Below are 14575 nucleotides of genomic sequence, written 5' to 3' on the forward strand. Positions count from 1 at the left end.
ATCTGAGATCCTTGTTTCTATATGGCCTATCCTGGAAAATTTCCCATGTGCATTTAGGAAGTACACAGTATGCTGCTGTTGTTTGGTAGAGTTGTACATATATATCTGTTAAAATCTCACTGGTTTATTGTGTTGTTCAAGTTTTCTATTTCCTTACTTCTATGACTTTTTTCTCCCATTACTAAAAGCGGGTTATTAAAGTCCCCCAGTAATTATTACTTCTTCAGTTCTGTCAGTTTTTGCTTCATATGTTTTGATGATCTGTTATTAGGTGTAACTGTTTATAATTATCATATCTTCTTGCTGTACTGAGCCTTTTATTACTATGTAGGGTTCTTCTTCATTATCCCTTGTCAACTTTTTTAAACTTCGTGTCTATTTTGTCTGATATTAGCATAAACACCTCTGCTCTCTTGGTTAATATTTCCATGGAACATATTTCTCTGTCCTTCACTGTCAATCTCTTTGTGTCTTTTAAAGTGAGTCTCTTATTGATGATATTTAATTAGGTCATATTTTTGTTTTGCTTTGTTAATTCATTCTATCATTCTTTATCTTTTGGTTGGAGGATTTAATCCACTTACATTTCAAGTAATTACAAGGAATGACATTCTGTCATTCTGCTATTTGTTTTCAATGTACCTTAGAACTTTTTTGTCTTTCATTCCCTGCATTACTGTCTTTTGTGCTTAGTTGATTTTTTTGTAATGGGATGTTTATTGCTTTTTATTTTCTTTTGTATATATTCTATAGCTATTTTCTTTGTGGTTCCCATGAGGGTCACATTTAACATCCCAAAGTTATAACATTCTAATTTAAATTTGTACCAGCTTAACTTCAATAACATACAAAAACTCTTTTATCTGTGAATGTCCTAATTTCTCCCTCACTCTTGAAGTATAGTTTTGCTGGTTTTAAGAAAAACAAGTTTACTGCTTTTTTTCTTTTAGCAATTTGAATATATGGGTCCACTGCTTTCTGGCCATTTAAGTTTCTGATGAGAAAACGGCTTATTATCTTATTGAGAATCCCCTGTTTGTGATCATTTGTTTTTCTCCTACTGCTTTCTCTCCATGTCTTTGTCTTTTGAAAGTTTGATAATATGTCCTAGAGTGGGTCTCTTTGAACTTAATCTTACTTGGAGTTCACTGAGTTTCTTGCATGCTTATATTCATGTCTTCCTTTAAATTTGGAAAGTTTTTGCACATTATTTCTTCAAATATTCTCTTTTCCCCTTTCTCTCTTTTATCCTGGGACACCCACAAGTCCCTTAAGCTCTGCTCATTTGTCTTCAATCTTTTCTTCTGTTCTGCAGACTCAATAACTTCCATTTGTTCTATTTTCAAGTTTGTTGATTCTTTCTCCTGCCTGCTTGAATCTACCTCTGAATCCCTTTAGGGAATTTTTCATATCAGTTATTGTATTTTTCAGCTCCAGAATTTCTTTTTGCCTTCTTTTTAGATTTTCCATCTTAACTGATATTTGCATTTTGATCATACATGGTTTTCTTGATTCTCTCCATGTCTCCCTTTAAGTCTTTGAGACTCTTTAAGTCTTTATCTAATAGATCTGCCATCACATCTTTTTCAGGAACAGTTTCTCTTTCTTTATTATTTCCCTTTGAATGGACAATGCTTTTCTGTTTCTTTATATATTTTGTGATTTTTTGGGGGGGGCTGAAATTGGACATTTGAACCTAATAACATGGTAATTCTGGAAATCAGATTCTCCCCTTCTCAGGACTTTTCTTTCTTTTCTTTTCTTTTTTTTTGTTTTTTGAAGGATAATTGCTTTACAGAATTTTGTTGTTTTCTGCCAAACCTCAACCTGAATCAGCCATAGGTATACATAAATCCCCTCCCTTTTGAACTTCCCTCCCAACTCCCTCCCCATCCCACCCCCTAGGTTAATACAGAGCCCCTGCGTGAGTTTCTTAGCCATACAGCAAATTCCCTGTTGGCTATTTATTTTACACATGGTAAGGTAAGTTTTTTGCTTTCTTATTTTTCAAATGATCTTGGTTTGTTTTTGTTTTGATTGCTGTAACGTCTCTCTGTGCCGAGGATCAGCCTGAACTGTGAACTTCAGGTCTTCTCAGGTCTTTTCAGAGCCTGTGCTCTTCCCTGAATACGTGGTGGTGGTTTAGGCACTGAGTCATGTACGACTCTTGCGACCCCAAGGACTGTAGCCCGCCAGGCTCCTCCGTCCATGGAATTCTCCAGGCAAGAATACTGGAGTGGGTTGCCATTTCCTTCTCCAGGGGATCTTCCCGACCCAGGAATCGAACGTGGGTCTCCTGCCTTTCAGGCAGATTCTTTCCGACTAAGCTACGAGTGCTGTCCCTTTTTAATTTTCCCTGGAAATGCAGCTGTTTTTGAAGGTCCCAGTTTTTAATGTGTGACTCCCAAAAAAAGGGAAAAAGAGAAAAATGAAATGGAGAAAAATAAAGGGCTCTGACTCTTTAAATACCCAGAAAGTCACTTCAGCCTGAGGGGGAGGGGCTTACAGCAATGGGGGGAATACAACAACAATGGCTGCCCTTCTCTTTGTCTGCATTTCTAAGATCAGAAGCAGTCATCAGTGATGAGAGCACAGGGCCCTGATATTTGGACGTCAGGGCCCAATTTGTGCCCACCTTCGCTTCTGCAAGCTACGTGCAAGCTGTCCCAGGAACACATGCAGAACTGCCTGTCAAAGTGCCTGGGGTAGGGGAGTAGGTGGGGGTTACTGTGCCAAGAGCTGAAATTGGCCATAGTTAACTGCAATTGGTCATCCAAACCTTCCCCTGAAAGTTGAAGACCCTCAACAGACTCCAGAGTTCCAAATCAGTTAGATCAGACAGCTTCTGCCGGTGGAACTGTTGTCTAGGTGAGGAGAGAGACTCATGGTACTTCCTAACCTACCATCTTCCCAAAATCTCAATGGTGTTTTCTTTTAGCAAAACTTTTTTCTCAAGAGTGGAACCTATAATAGCTGAGGATCTTCTTACTAAGGACATCTCTGACACAAGAGACCATTTAACATTCCCTTTTCATTAAAAAGCTCTGTCTAAATAAGTTTTCTACCAAGTCCCAAATCCTTGATGCCACTGAAATCAGAGCATATGGTCAACAAAACCTAATTTCCTTCACCAACAGCCCCCATTAGCATTTATCCTCTAGGAAATGAAATTCTAGTGTGCTTGTTTCATGCAAATCACTACTGGGCAGAAGAGAGTGAAAGATTTCCAGATATAGAGAACCACAAGATAAAGAAGCCCACAGTCGTTAGACCCAGAAGCAAACATGGAGTGTGCCTGATTTAAACCCTCAAGGTTGCATAACCAAGATTTCAAAATTAATTCTACTCTGGAGACTTCAACCTAGTGTACAACGTTCCTGGCTGGAAAAGAAGAACTATATCATTCTTTTTTTCAAATCTTTACCATTACTTGCCCTTGTATCTCCGCCTTCTCTTTCTGCAGGAAACTTTATTTCCTACTTCTGCATGCCAAGTTTCTACCTCCAGATCTGTTTGGTTCAGTTGCTGAGAAGCCTGACACACCAGTGCCACTTAAAAGAAGCCATCTACCGGTGAGTCGGGGGTGCTTTTTCCATCACTTTATGAATCAAAAGCATCTCGATGCTAGATGCAGGGACTGGGAGTCTGTATTGCCCAGGAACTTGGGGGATGATCAAGATAGGAGAAAGGGGTGGAGAGTGGCATCTGTCCCAGGAATGAGAGAGAGATCCCGATGGCAGGAAGGAAGCACAAAGCAGAGTGAGAACTCCATCAGAGCTCAGCTGGTAGGAGAGAGCTGGGCTGAAACAAGACAAGAAAGTAGGACAATCAGACTTCTCAAATACTGCTCCTCTCTGCCCCTCCCAGCCCCCAAGGACTGTGAAGAGCTGGAACTTTCTACCCTGAATTTCTCCTCCTCTAGTCCATATATGTGATAGTACAAGCCTTGCACCAAAATACATTTCTTACTTCAATTCAGAGGCTGAAGTGAGAGGTTCATTTTTCTGAGAGGCAGCTTTTCATCAATTCCGATTGATGTGTCTTGACACTTGAAAGTGACACCTAAACCAGTGCTCTTCAGCCTCCTTGCTAGCTACGTGTCTGCTGTGGTAGGAGCTAGGTGACACGGGAGTAGATGATAAAAAGAAGGTTTCTGGCACTTGAGACACAGGTGAACAACAAAGCAGAGGAAACTCACGGTGGAAGTGGCTAGGGCAGTTCATCCCCCATCTGAATCACCAGAACAAGGGTCTGGGCTGTGTACTTCTGACTGACAGACTTCCTGTGTTATCTGAAAGCCAGCATTTCAGAACCACTGATCCAGTCTACACTTTTCCATACAGATGAGGAGACTAACTACAGAACAGCCCAGAGGGCCTGTTACAGCTAAGAGGCTATGTGCAAGGAACCCCAATATTTTAGTTTTTATAACATCTCCCACTGGATTACCTGGGAGTCTAGCCCACAGGGGAGCCCTTTGTCTCTCAGAGGCTTGTAGCCTACTACTTCTCCATTATTCACTTCTTAATTGATATTTATATGTACTAGGCTGGATTCTAGGGCACTAAGATAGCTCATTGTAAAAACAAATCTCTCTGCCCTCTTGGAGCTTATTTTCTGGCAGAAATATGCGTGCATGTGTGTGTGTGTGCTTGTGCATTTATACATAGAGCACATTTGTATGGGCAAGTGTGTGGATTTTATGGCTAAATGCCAGACATTCTGTTCAAGGCATGAAGAAAAACCAAAAAAGCGGTTACTTCTACATTCTTCTACATTCATCTCTGTTCCCAAAGTCTGAAGATGAAAACCCTTGAGGGCCTTTGAAATGGAATAGCCCAATAGCTCAAATTCCAACTCAGCCATTACTTGTGTTGTGAGTCTGGGAAAAAAAAATATTTAATTCATCCATGCTTCTATTTCTTCACTTTTAAAATGTATATTTATCTCACAAAACTGTTGTAAGGATTACATTAATTAACGTATGCAGAGTATTTAGCATAGCACATGGAGCCTAACAAACATTTAATTAATCACTATAGTTTTAATTCTTTAGGTGGATACATTTTTTCCTCAAGTTTGATCAGAAGTATTATTCAGTTTCTGCTCATTTAAAGAATCTGGTTCAGTGCTGTGAAATTCAAAATCACAAGAGAAAGTGAAAAACAAGGTGTGTACACAGATAAAAACAAATCCACAGTCACTGCCAGGAAAAAAATAAACATTCTTGAGAACAGTTCTAATATTGTTAGTTGTCAAACTTACTATGAGTTTTATGTATTTTTCCAATGAACATATTACTGGTACCTCCTTTAGCCAGGTGCTATCATAAGTGCTGAAGACAGAAACATAACCTAGTCCTCTCTCTCAAGGAGCACACAATGGGTAGAAGATAATGTGTTTATTATAAAGGCATGCACAATGTTTTGAGATGGTAAGAATGATATGACAGAGGAGGATAGCTGGACTTCACAGAGAAGGGGAGAGGGCTTCCCAGGTGGCACAGTGGTAAAGAATCTGCCTGTTAATGCAGGAGATGCAAGAGATGCAAGTTCAATTCCTGGGTTGGGAAGATTCCCTGGAGTAGAAAATGGCAACTCACTGCAGTATTCTTGCTTGGAAAATTCCGTGGACAAAGAAGCCTGGTGGGCTACAGTCCCTGGGGTCACAAAAGAGTCAGACACAACTGAGTGTGCGCGCGTGCGTGCGCGCGCGCACACACACACACACACACACACACACGTCGTAGGATGAACAGGAACTCACCAGACATTTTAGGCAAGGGGCAAACATGTGCAAACCCACTGAAGCCTGAAGGAAATGATGAGTCTTGGAAAAGTGGGAAAAAGATAGATATGGCTGGACCACAGGATCTGGGATTTGAGCTAAGAAGAAAGGAGCTTAGAAAAGCCATGATGAGTAGTCTGGGCATTGCTTTGAGGCCCCATCATATACAAATCGTGGGGCTACTTGAGTTTTAAACTGAGAAAAGCATGATCCAATTTCAGTTTCAGAGAAGACAGATTGAAACAGAACATGGTGAGGAAAAAGAAAAGAACAAATGAAAGAGTTCAGCAAAGCCAGAAGTGAGATGCATAGGAGGCAAGACAGTGGCAGTTGAAAGAGGTGCAGAGGGGATGACTCTGAGAGGTGATTATGAGGTAGAATCCATATAACACAATAATAATAACAACCATACAGAGCATTTCTCTGTACTAGATGCTGCACTGTCTTTGTTTCCACAGCAACTCAGCATGGTTATTATTTTAGACAAAAAGAAACTGACAGTTGAACAAGTAATTAACCTCAAATTACACAACTTGGACGTTGGAGGCAGGATTCAAGTCTAGGTCTGTTTAACTCTAAAGGCCTGGCTCCTAATCTTCTGAAAAAGAGGGGACTCAAGACAATGTCAAATCTTAAATAATGGAGTACATGACATTGGTCAAGATAAAGAATCCACAAGCTGAAGCAACTTTCCAGGGGTATTCAGTTTGGGGTGGGTTGAACTCGAGGTACCTATCTGATACCCACTTTGCACTCTGTCTAAAATAGAGTATGGCTCCTAGTAAGTGCTCAATACATATTGGTTAAATAAATAAGTCCATGGGGAGATATGCAATAGGCAATGGAAAATTCAACTCTGAGGTGGGGCTGGAAGGCAGAGCTTTGGGAAGCATTAGCCTACAGGAAACTTAGAACCTGAAAACAACTCAGGAAGAACTTTGGAACAAGGGTAAAGAGGTAAATGGTAAAGTGGGAGCCAAGGATGGTGCCTAGGGACCCTTACAGCGTAGGCAGGGGGAGGAAACACCAACGAAGAATATGAAACAGAAGTGGTAGGCCAGGAGCTAGCCTACTGGAAGACCAATGGGTTTTTTTTGTTGATTTTTTAACTTAGAAACTTTTTTTTTCTTTTTGGCTGTGTGCTATGCACCTTGTGGGATCTTAGTTCCCAAACCAGAGATTTAACTCAGCCCTCAGCAGTGAAAGCATGAAGTCCTAAGCACTGGACCACCAGGGAATTTCCAAACCAAAACTTTTAAAAGAAAGCGGTCATCAGAAGGGTTAAACGTTTGATGAAGATGAAACTAAAAGCCAGGGTGTTTAAAACTGGGTTGTCATCGCAATCCTGGCAAGAGAAGTTTTGGCAAAATGATGGGGGCAGAAAGCTGAGAGAGTGTTCAGAACACTTTGGGTGGCAGGTAACAGAAAATGCAACTCATAATGGCTCATTATGAGCATCCCCAGAAGCCCCTAGTGGAGTCCCCTTATATACTATCATCCAATAATGAGTCACAGGCCTAGTAGAGAAAGCAAGTGTCCAGCACGGTCAGCCTTATAATGAGAGTCAGGCTCTGCAGGAAGGCCAAGCTGTTGGGAAATGGCTGTAGGAAGATGACTGGTGTCTGTGATCAGGAATAAACGGAAGTGGTGAACTAGCACACATGCTTTCAAGGAGATGGCTGCCAAGTACAGACAAAGCCTGGGATGTTGCTTAAGTGGAGCAGGGACCTTGGTAAGACTAGGGATTGTAGCCATTGTGCTGTATGTCATCATCTTGTCCTCTGTTTACAGGACCAAGGAAGATGGACGGCAATGATACGTTCAGCCACAATGTGCTTCCCACATCTCATTCTCTGTTTACAACAAATGTCAAGGGGAGTGATGAAGAACCCACCACCAGTTATGACTATGATTACAGTGAACCCTGCCGAAAGACCAGCGTGGGACAAATCGAAGCACAGCTCCTGCCCCCACTCTACTCTCTGGTGTTCATCTTTGGTTTTGTGGGCAACTTGCTGGTTGTCCTCATCCTAATCAACTGCAAAAAGCTGAAGAGCATGACTGACATCTACCTGCTTAACTTGGCCATCTCTGACCTACTGTTCCTCCTCACCATCCCATTCTGGGCTCACTATGCTGCAGACCAGTGGGTCTTTGGGGATGTAATGTGCAAATTTTTCACAGGGCTGTATCACATTGGTTATTTTGGTGGAATCTTCTTCATCATCCTCTTGACAATCGATAGGTACCTGGCTATCGTCCATGCTGTGTTTGCTTTAAAAGCCAGAACAGTCACCTTTGGGGTGGTGACAAGTGGGGTCACCTGGGTGGTGGCTGTGTTTGCCTCTCTCCCAGGAATCATCTTTATCAAATCCCTCGAAGAACATTCAGGTTACGCCTGTGCCCCTTATTTTCCACTAGGATGGAAGAATTTCCATACAGTTATGAGGAGCATCTTGGGGCTGGTGCTGCCACTGCTTGTCATGATCGTCTGCTACTCGGGAATCCTGAAAACCCTGCTCCGGTGTCGCAACGAGAAGAAGAAGCACAAGGCTGTGCGGCTCATCTTCGTGATCATGATTGTCTACTTTCTCTTCTGGGCTCCCTACAACATCGTCCTTCTCCTGAGCACCTTCCAGGAATTCTTCGGCCTGAGTAACTGTAAGAGCAGCAGTCAGCTGGACCAAGCCATGCAGGTGACAGAGACCCTGGGGCTGACCCACTGCTGCATCAACCCCATCATCTATGCCTTTGTTGGGGAGAAGTTCAGGAGGTATCTCTACACGTTCTTCCGAAAGCATATTGCCAAACACCTATGCAAACAATGCCCAGTTTTCTATGGGGAGACAGGAGATCGAGTGAGTTCAACATACACCCATTCCACTGGGGAACAGGAAGTCTCAGCCGCTTTGTAGGAGAGGAGAAGCTCACCTGTTATTTTCAAAAGGTGATAGCAATCTACATATGATAATAAGCCGCCAGGGTTTGCTGAAGAACAGAGGAGTCTAAAGTTTCTAGAGTAAGTGCCCAGGAACTTGAGGCTTATGTGAATCAATGAAGACTTATGTTACTCTTGTAGAGTCAGCGTGCTCAGAGAATATTCCAAAACAACTGTGGGCAGAGACTTGGAATCTCCAACGAGCTCATCGCAGTTCCTAGAAAATGCCATACTGCCTTGTGTTTGTGCGCTTCCCTCCACGTCCCCCCATCCACCACTTCGCTTACTCTCTGATTCTATCAACCTCTTTAATCAATCAATCTCTTTAATCCTCTGGAGATTGGGAAGAGGAGTCAGGCGAGGGTGAACAGAAAGAGGGGGAGTAGAGTCCGGACCAAGGGGAAGGAGGTGAAAGTGTAAGCATGGTGAAGCCTTTACAAGGATGCAGGTAAGGGGTTCGCTTGCCCAGCCAGGCAGCAGCACTGGTCCTTAGCACCATCTCCTACCATATTTAACTTTGGAGGCTCTCCTAGGTCTTGGCGAGCGTGGGAACTGTAAGAACTCTCTGGGAGCTCTGGCTAGGCCCATGATCCTCTTCTGCTAAGTGCATGACACATTTCTGCTTTATTACAGGTTAACTATGACAACCACACAACCTACATTTGAAATCTATTCAATACCTTGCCCCATTGTACATATGCTTCTTAGGCCTCATCCCTCTATACAAAAATTTATTAAAATGTTTGTTTATAAAATACAGATAACCTTTAACAAGATGAAAAAATAAAAACCTTGTTTAAAAAGGGAAAGGGGGGCTGGAGGTGGTGATCATGAGAAAGGAGTGGGCTCCAGTGAGCCCTTCCAGGAGGAGGGGAGGGGCACGCTCGCACCAGATGCGCAGGAATATTTCCAGAACTGGCCAAGAGCAAACGTCAGGAAGGAGGCGCCAGACCGCTAAAGAGATCTGATGGTATTTTGCTTCTCTGTGGCTTTTCCTGCTTTCTTGCTGCCCTTGCCCACCTGTCTCCCCACAGCCTTTATCACAGTTCTGCCTGTGGGATTGCCCCACCCCAAAAGCCGGTTTGTAGAGGTCCAGGAGAGTAGCTATGGGGAGAATGTGAAGGAAATTGTGCAACAAGAACCCCTATTGGGTCTGGGAGAGGGAAGACAATCAATGGGGCTACTGGGGTGAGTGCTCAAAGCAGAGAAGGGGCCTGTTCTGGAAAACAAACATCAGCCTGTGACCTCAGGCACATTACCTATTACCTATTACCTACATCAGCCTATTACCAGGCAGGGCAGGCCTAGATGAGGAAGACTCTAGACAGATTGGAAAAAAATGTTTTCCAAATTACCTTCTGGCACCTCATTTTTGCACACAGGCAGAGGGTTCAGATACACAAACACACACACCACACACACACACACACTCTCGTATAAATGTATTTCAATGTAAAGTAAAAATTAAATGAAAGCTGGAAACTGCAATCTAAAATTGTGGTAAAGTATCATTTTTAAGATACTATTATGCCAAGCCTAAAAATACTGTATTAGTCATAGAGACAATTCTGGTATTGGTGGAGCACGTGGTGTGTTTAGGAGGCCGCTGGTTCAACATAAATAAATATTGTCAGGGAGCTGGAGTCTGTGAGCTCTGGGTTTACTAGCTTATGGTGATATAGCATCTAAATAATCTCAGACAGATTACAGCACGCACGTCACAACTGTCATCTCAACTATGTGTCTTTATTCTGACTTTCTACCAAAAATCTTTTTTGCCTCATTATGACATCTCGAAAGTTGTGGATTTAATCCTATTTGAATGCTTCATGCTTTGCCACATCTTTACTGATGCTCAGATGGGTCCTCTCTTTGGCCAGTGGGAACTCCTAATAGGGAGTTGGAGAAGTTCACCTAAGCAAGCAAAGACTTTGGTCTTGGCTTGAGCTAAGCTAAGAATATACCTATGTGTTAGTGCATCTCCAATCTGATGCAGGCAAGAAACACAGGGATACTGGAACCTGGCAACTGGGGAACTGGAAGTTACTAAGGTTTTACTTTCTTGCCTCATGTCTAGAGGCTTCAGAAAGAGGTGTATGTTGTGGGTGGGGGAGCAGCCTTCACCTTCAGATATCTGTATTATCCTAATGAATGCATTAAATTTTGTTTTGATGATGAAATGTAAATATTGTTTTAAAAAGCTATGACTTGAAAACTACCACAATATTATAAAGCAACCATCCTCCAATTAAAACAAATTAATTTTTAAAAAACTATGACTTGGAAAATGAATCAACACTCTTAACTATACTGTTTTTTTAAATCTTTCTGATTACCAACTCCTCTGTCCTTCTCCCAGACTCTGATACACACCATTCTATTCTTTTCATCTATGAGTCTGATGATTTTAGATTCCTCATGTGAGTGAAATTATGCAGTTCCTGTCTTCCTGTGTCTGACTTATTAGCATCATGCCCTCCAAGTACATCCATGTTGTTGCATACTGCAGAATTTCCCACTTTTTTAAGGCTAAATTATATTCATTGTATGTGTAGACCACGTTTTCTTTATCCATTTATCAACATGCATAGAATTGTTATACAGGATGAGTAAGTACTAAATAGTGTGTTTATAAATAATAATACCCTATTGGATACTTAAAAACTGTTAGAAGTGTAAATCTCGTAATCTATTTCTACCACAATAAAAAAATTTTAAACTGCCAGTTTTGTTATGCGGTGGTGTGACAGTCTGTCTCACTGTCCACAACTTCTCACTCTGCCCTGTGTGATTACACGTGCCTGTCCTCGATGTGTGACCTGCAGCGTGCCCTACAGGAGGGCCACCCCTCCGCCCATCCCCAGGCGGCTCGGCCAGGAGGAAGTGAGCACAGCTGAGGCCTGCTTCATCCGAGCAGGGTGCTGAGGTGCCGGGTGGGCTCTCCGGCTCTCCCTGCTCAGCCGCAGGAAGGTCCATCCCAGACCACAGCCCCTTCAGCCCAGGTGCCTGGTGAGTGAGTGGGAAATCGCAGAGAGCAGAATTGGGCCCCAGCTACCCAGCAGCCACATGTCACGGGAGTAAGCTGTCCACATTAGCTCTTGTAAGCTCCTGAGTTGTGGGGGTTGTTTACTAAGAAGCACAAAAGTTAACTGATACACACGTTATATAGTGCTTCCATAAATAAAATTTAGAAAATTGTTTTCCCATGATGGAATTAGACATAACAAATACACCTGAGGAGTCAGTGTGTGTCAGCCTGGGGAGGGCACATAGAGATGGTTATGTTATCCTCAGGCCTTTAGACCTCCCAGCCCAGAGACAACTGACGGGGAGGAGCAGGGGAGAATTAGTCATCACAATAGAGTATTAATAATCACAATGCACTATGCAAGGCACAGAAACAGACGTGTGTGTGAGATTTTCTGAGAGCCCCAAGGAGAGAGTGAGAGTCCTGCATCACAGTAATAATCGCAGCCACAGGATTCTATTGCCACCGAACAAACTGCCACTTAAAAGCTGCCAACCATCTCTAGAACCATTTTCTAGAAGCGGAAACCCCATGTCTCCTTTATCCCGGGGACAGCATTCAAGTGGGCTGTTTGAGGTAAGCAAATGTCAGGAAAGATGACTATTCCAAGGGGTGGGTATCATACTTAAGACTCTTGGTGGAGCTGGCACTTGGCCCCGTCCACCCCATGCCATCCTCCTCGATCTGTGGTAACTGGGACAGTTTGAGTATCTTACAGAGAGGCCCTGCCGTCTCCTGGAAGTAAGCCATCAAGATCCTACCTCTTCGCTTTCACTTTTTCTCCCTGTTAAAATTTATCTGATAGATTGAAACAGCCTCAGGTGAGATTAGCCAGTGACAAAGGTCACCAAGGGCCACCAAGAGGAAATCCGACACGAGTGAAGAAGTGTCTGAGCTGGTAAGCTGACTCCACAAGGCAGCCCATGAATTCAGGGAGGGCCAGCCCTGGGTGTGATGAGTGACTGCGCTGGCTATTTCTCCAGATGCCACCAGTCCAGCACCATGTTTATCACTAGACATCCTTGGGACATTCTTGCTATCTCACTGCCACACTGCCTCCACCATCACCTGCCTCCCAATCTCCTCTTTCCTGCTCAGGCGGCTTGCTGCCCAGTGGATGCCCCACCCAGGAATGAGGTACTGGCCTCCCCTTCCGGAAAGTCCCCACTTCTCAAACGTTTCTCTCAGAGGTCCCTCCTTTGGCTTTGAGGAGATGAACCCCACCCTCCTTCCCATCAACCTCACCCACTTCTAAAACCTTTTCCTGCCCAAACCTGTCTCCTCCTTGTACTGGACGCAGTGAGAAGAGTTGTCATGGTGACTAGGGGCACAGAGCTGATTCTGTCACACTTAGAAAGCCCTGGGGGAGGTGTTCGATCCCAGGTGTCAGTGGTTTTTTGTAAAACTTCAGAATACTTAACACCTCACTGCCCTTAGCCTCAGGCCATAGTTGCCAGTTTGGGGCAACAGGAAAAGTCCCACCTAATATCCTGTTATACAGAGAGCAGAACATAGAGGTGAAGGTGTGACCTGACCCACTGAAGACTGTGCTAGGTCTAGTATACACCTTAATCATACATTAGACTTCTGTTACCACACTTAGGGGCTTCTCTTGTAGCTCAGTTGGTAAAGAATCTGCCTGCAATGCAGGAGACCCAGGTTCGATCCCTGGGTCGGGAAGATCCCCTGGAGAAGGAAATGGCAACCCACTCCAGTATTCTTTCCCAGAGAATCCCATGGACAGCAGAGCCTGGCAGGTTGCAGTCCATGGGGTCGCAAGAGTCGAACATGACTTGGTGACTAAACCACACCCCACCACACATAAAGTTGCATCAGCCTCATGTCTGCACACTGATCTGAAAGAAATCCCAAAGTGCACAGAGCAGGCTTCTCAGCAGAGTTATGGGGTTTCCACCAATTCTGGACATATCTAACAAAGTGATGAGGTGGACAGCCTGTTAGTGTCTACTCAGTGTGATGATCTGCACAAGGCTAGGGGGATGTGGTGCATGGGCTGGGTAAAGGGGTCCAACTGGGAAGGGTCTAAAGGACAGTGATCAAGACCATCCCCAAGAAAAAGAAATGCAAAAAGGCAAAATGGTTGTCTGAGGAGGCCTTACAAATAGCTGAGAAAAGAAGAGAAGCTTTGGCAATGCCAAAGGAGAAAAGGAAAGATATACCCATTTGAATGCAGAGTTCCAAAGAATAGCAAGGAGAGATAAGAAAGCCTTCCTCAGTGATCAGTGCAAAGAAATAGAGGAAAACAACAGAATGGGAAAGACTAGAGATCTCTTCAAGAAAATTAAAGACACCAAGGGAACATTTCATGCAAGAAAGATGGGCACAATAAAGGACAGAAATGATATGGACCTAACAGAAGCAGAAGATATTAAGAAGAGGTGGCAAGAATACTATACAAAAGAACTATACAGAAGAACTATATAAAAATGATCTTCATGACTCAGATAACCACAATGATGTGATCACTCACCTAGAGCCAGACATCCTGGAATGAGAAGTCAAGCATCACTAAGAACAAAGCTAGTGGAGGTGATGGAATTTCAGTTGAGCTATTTCAAATCCTAAAAGATAATGCTGCAAAAGTGTTACACTCAATATGCCAGCAAATTTGGAAAACTTAGCAGTGGCCACAGGACTGAAAAAGGTCAGTTTTCACTCCAATCCCAAAGAAAGGCAATGCCAAAAATGTTCAAACTACCACACAATTGCACTTATCTCACACACTAGTAAAGTAATGCTCAAAATTCTCCAAGCCAGGTTTCAACAGTATGTGAACCATGAACTTCTAGATATTCAAGCTG

General features: G+C 43.2%; 2 protein-coding genes across 3 annotated transcripts in view; one reads left to right on the forward strand and one right to left on the reverse strand.

The window, feature by feature from the left end:
- XCR1 (X-C motif chemokine receptor 1) overlaps window positions 1-14575 on the reverse strand; it is a 321508-nt gene that overhangs the window by 269532 nt on the left and 37401 nt on the right. The gene's annotated exons all lie outside the window — the stretch shown is intronic.
- CCR2 (C-C motif chemokine receptor 2) lies at window positions 3279-9970 on the forward strand. 2 transcript variants are annotated; one of them, XM_043443345.1, is made up of 3 exons: window positions 3279-3572; window positions 7579-8560; window positions 9760-9953. In XM_043443345.1, exons 2-3 carry the CDS (start codon window positions 7590-7592, stop codon window positions 9827-9829), a joined length of 1041 nt encoding a protein of 346 aa, XP_043299280.1. In that variant the 5' UTR covers window positions 3279-3572; window positions 7579-7589; the 3' UTR covers window positions 9830-9953. The 2 variants fall into 2 exon arrangements, with proteins under 2 accessions (XP_043299280.1, XP_043299279.1); XM_043443344.1 differs by having other exon boundaries at window positions 7579-9970.

The sequence above is a fragment of the Cervus canadensis genome, chromosome 22 (assembly GCF_019320065.1).
Source record: "Cervus canadensis isolate Bull #8, Minnesota chromosome 22, ASM1932006v1, whole genome shotgun sequence".
In the NCBI taxonomy this organism is placed as follows: domain Eukaryota; kingdom Metazoa; phylum Chordata; class Mammalia; order Artiodactyla; family Cervidae; genus Cervus; species Cervus canadensis.

What these genes read in the sequence shown, in the direction of transcription:
- CCR2 (XM_043443344.1), top strand. Translation starts at nt 7,590, where the DNA reads ATGGACGGCAATGATACGTTCAGCCACAATGTGCTTCCCACATCTCAT.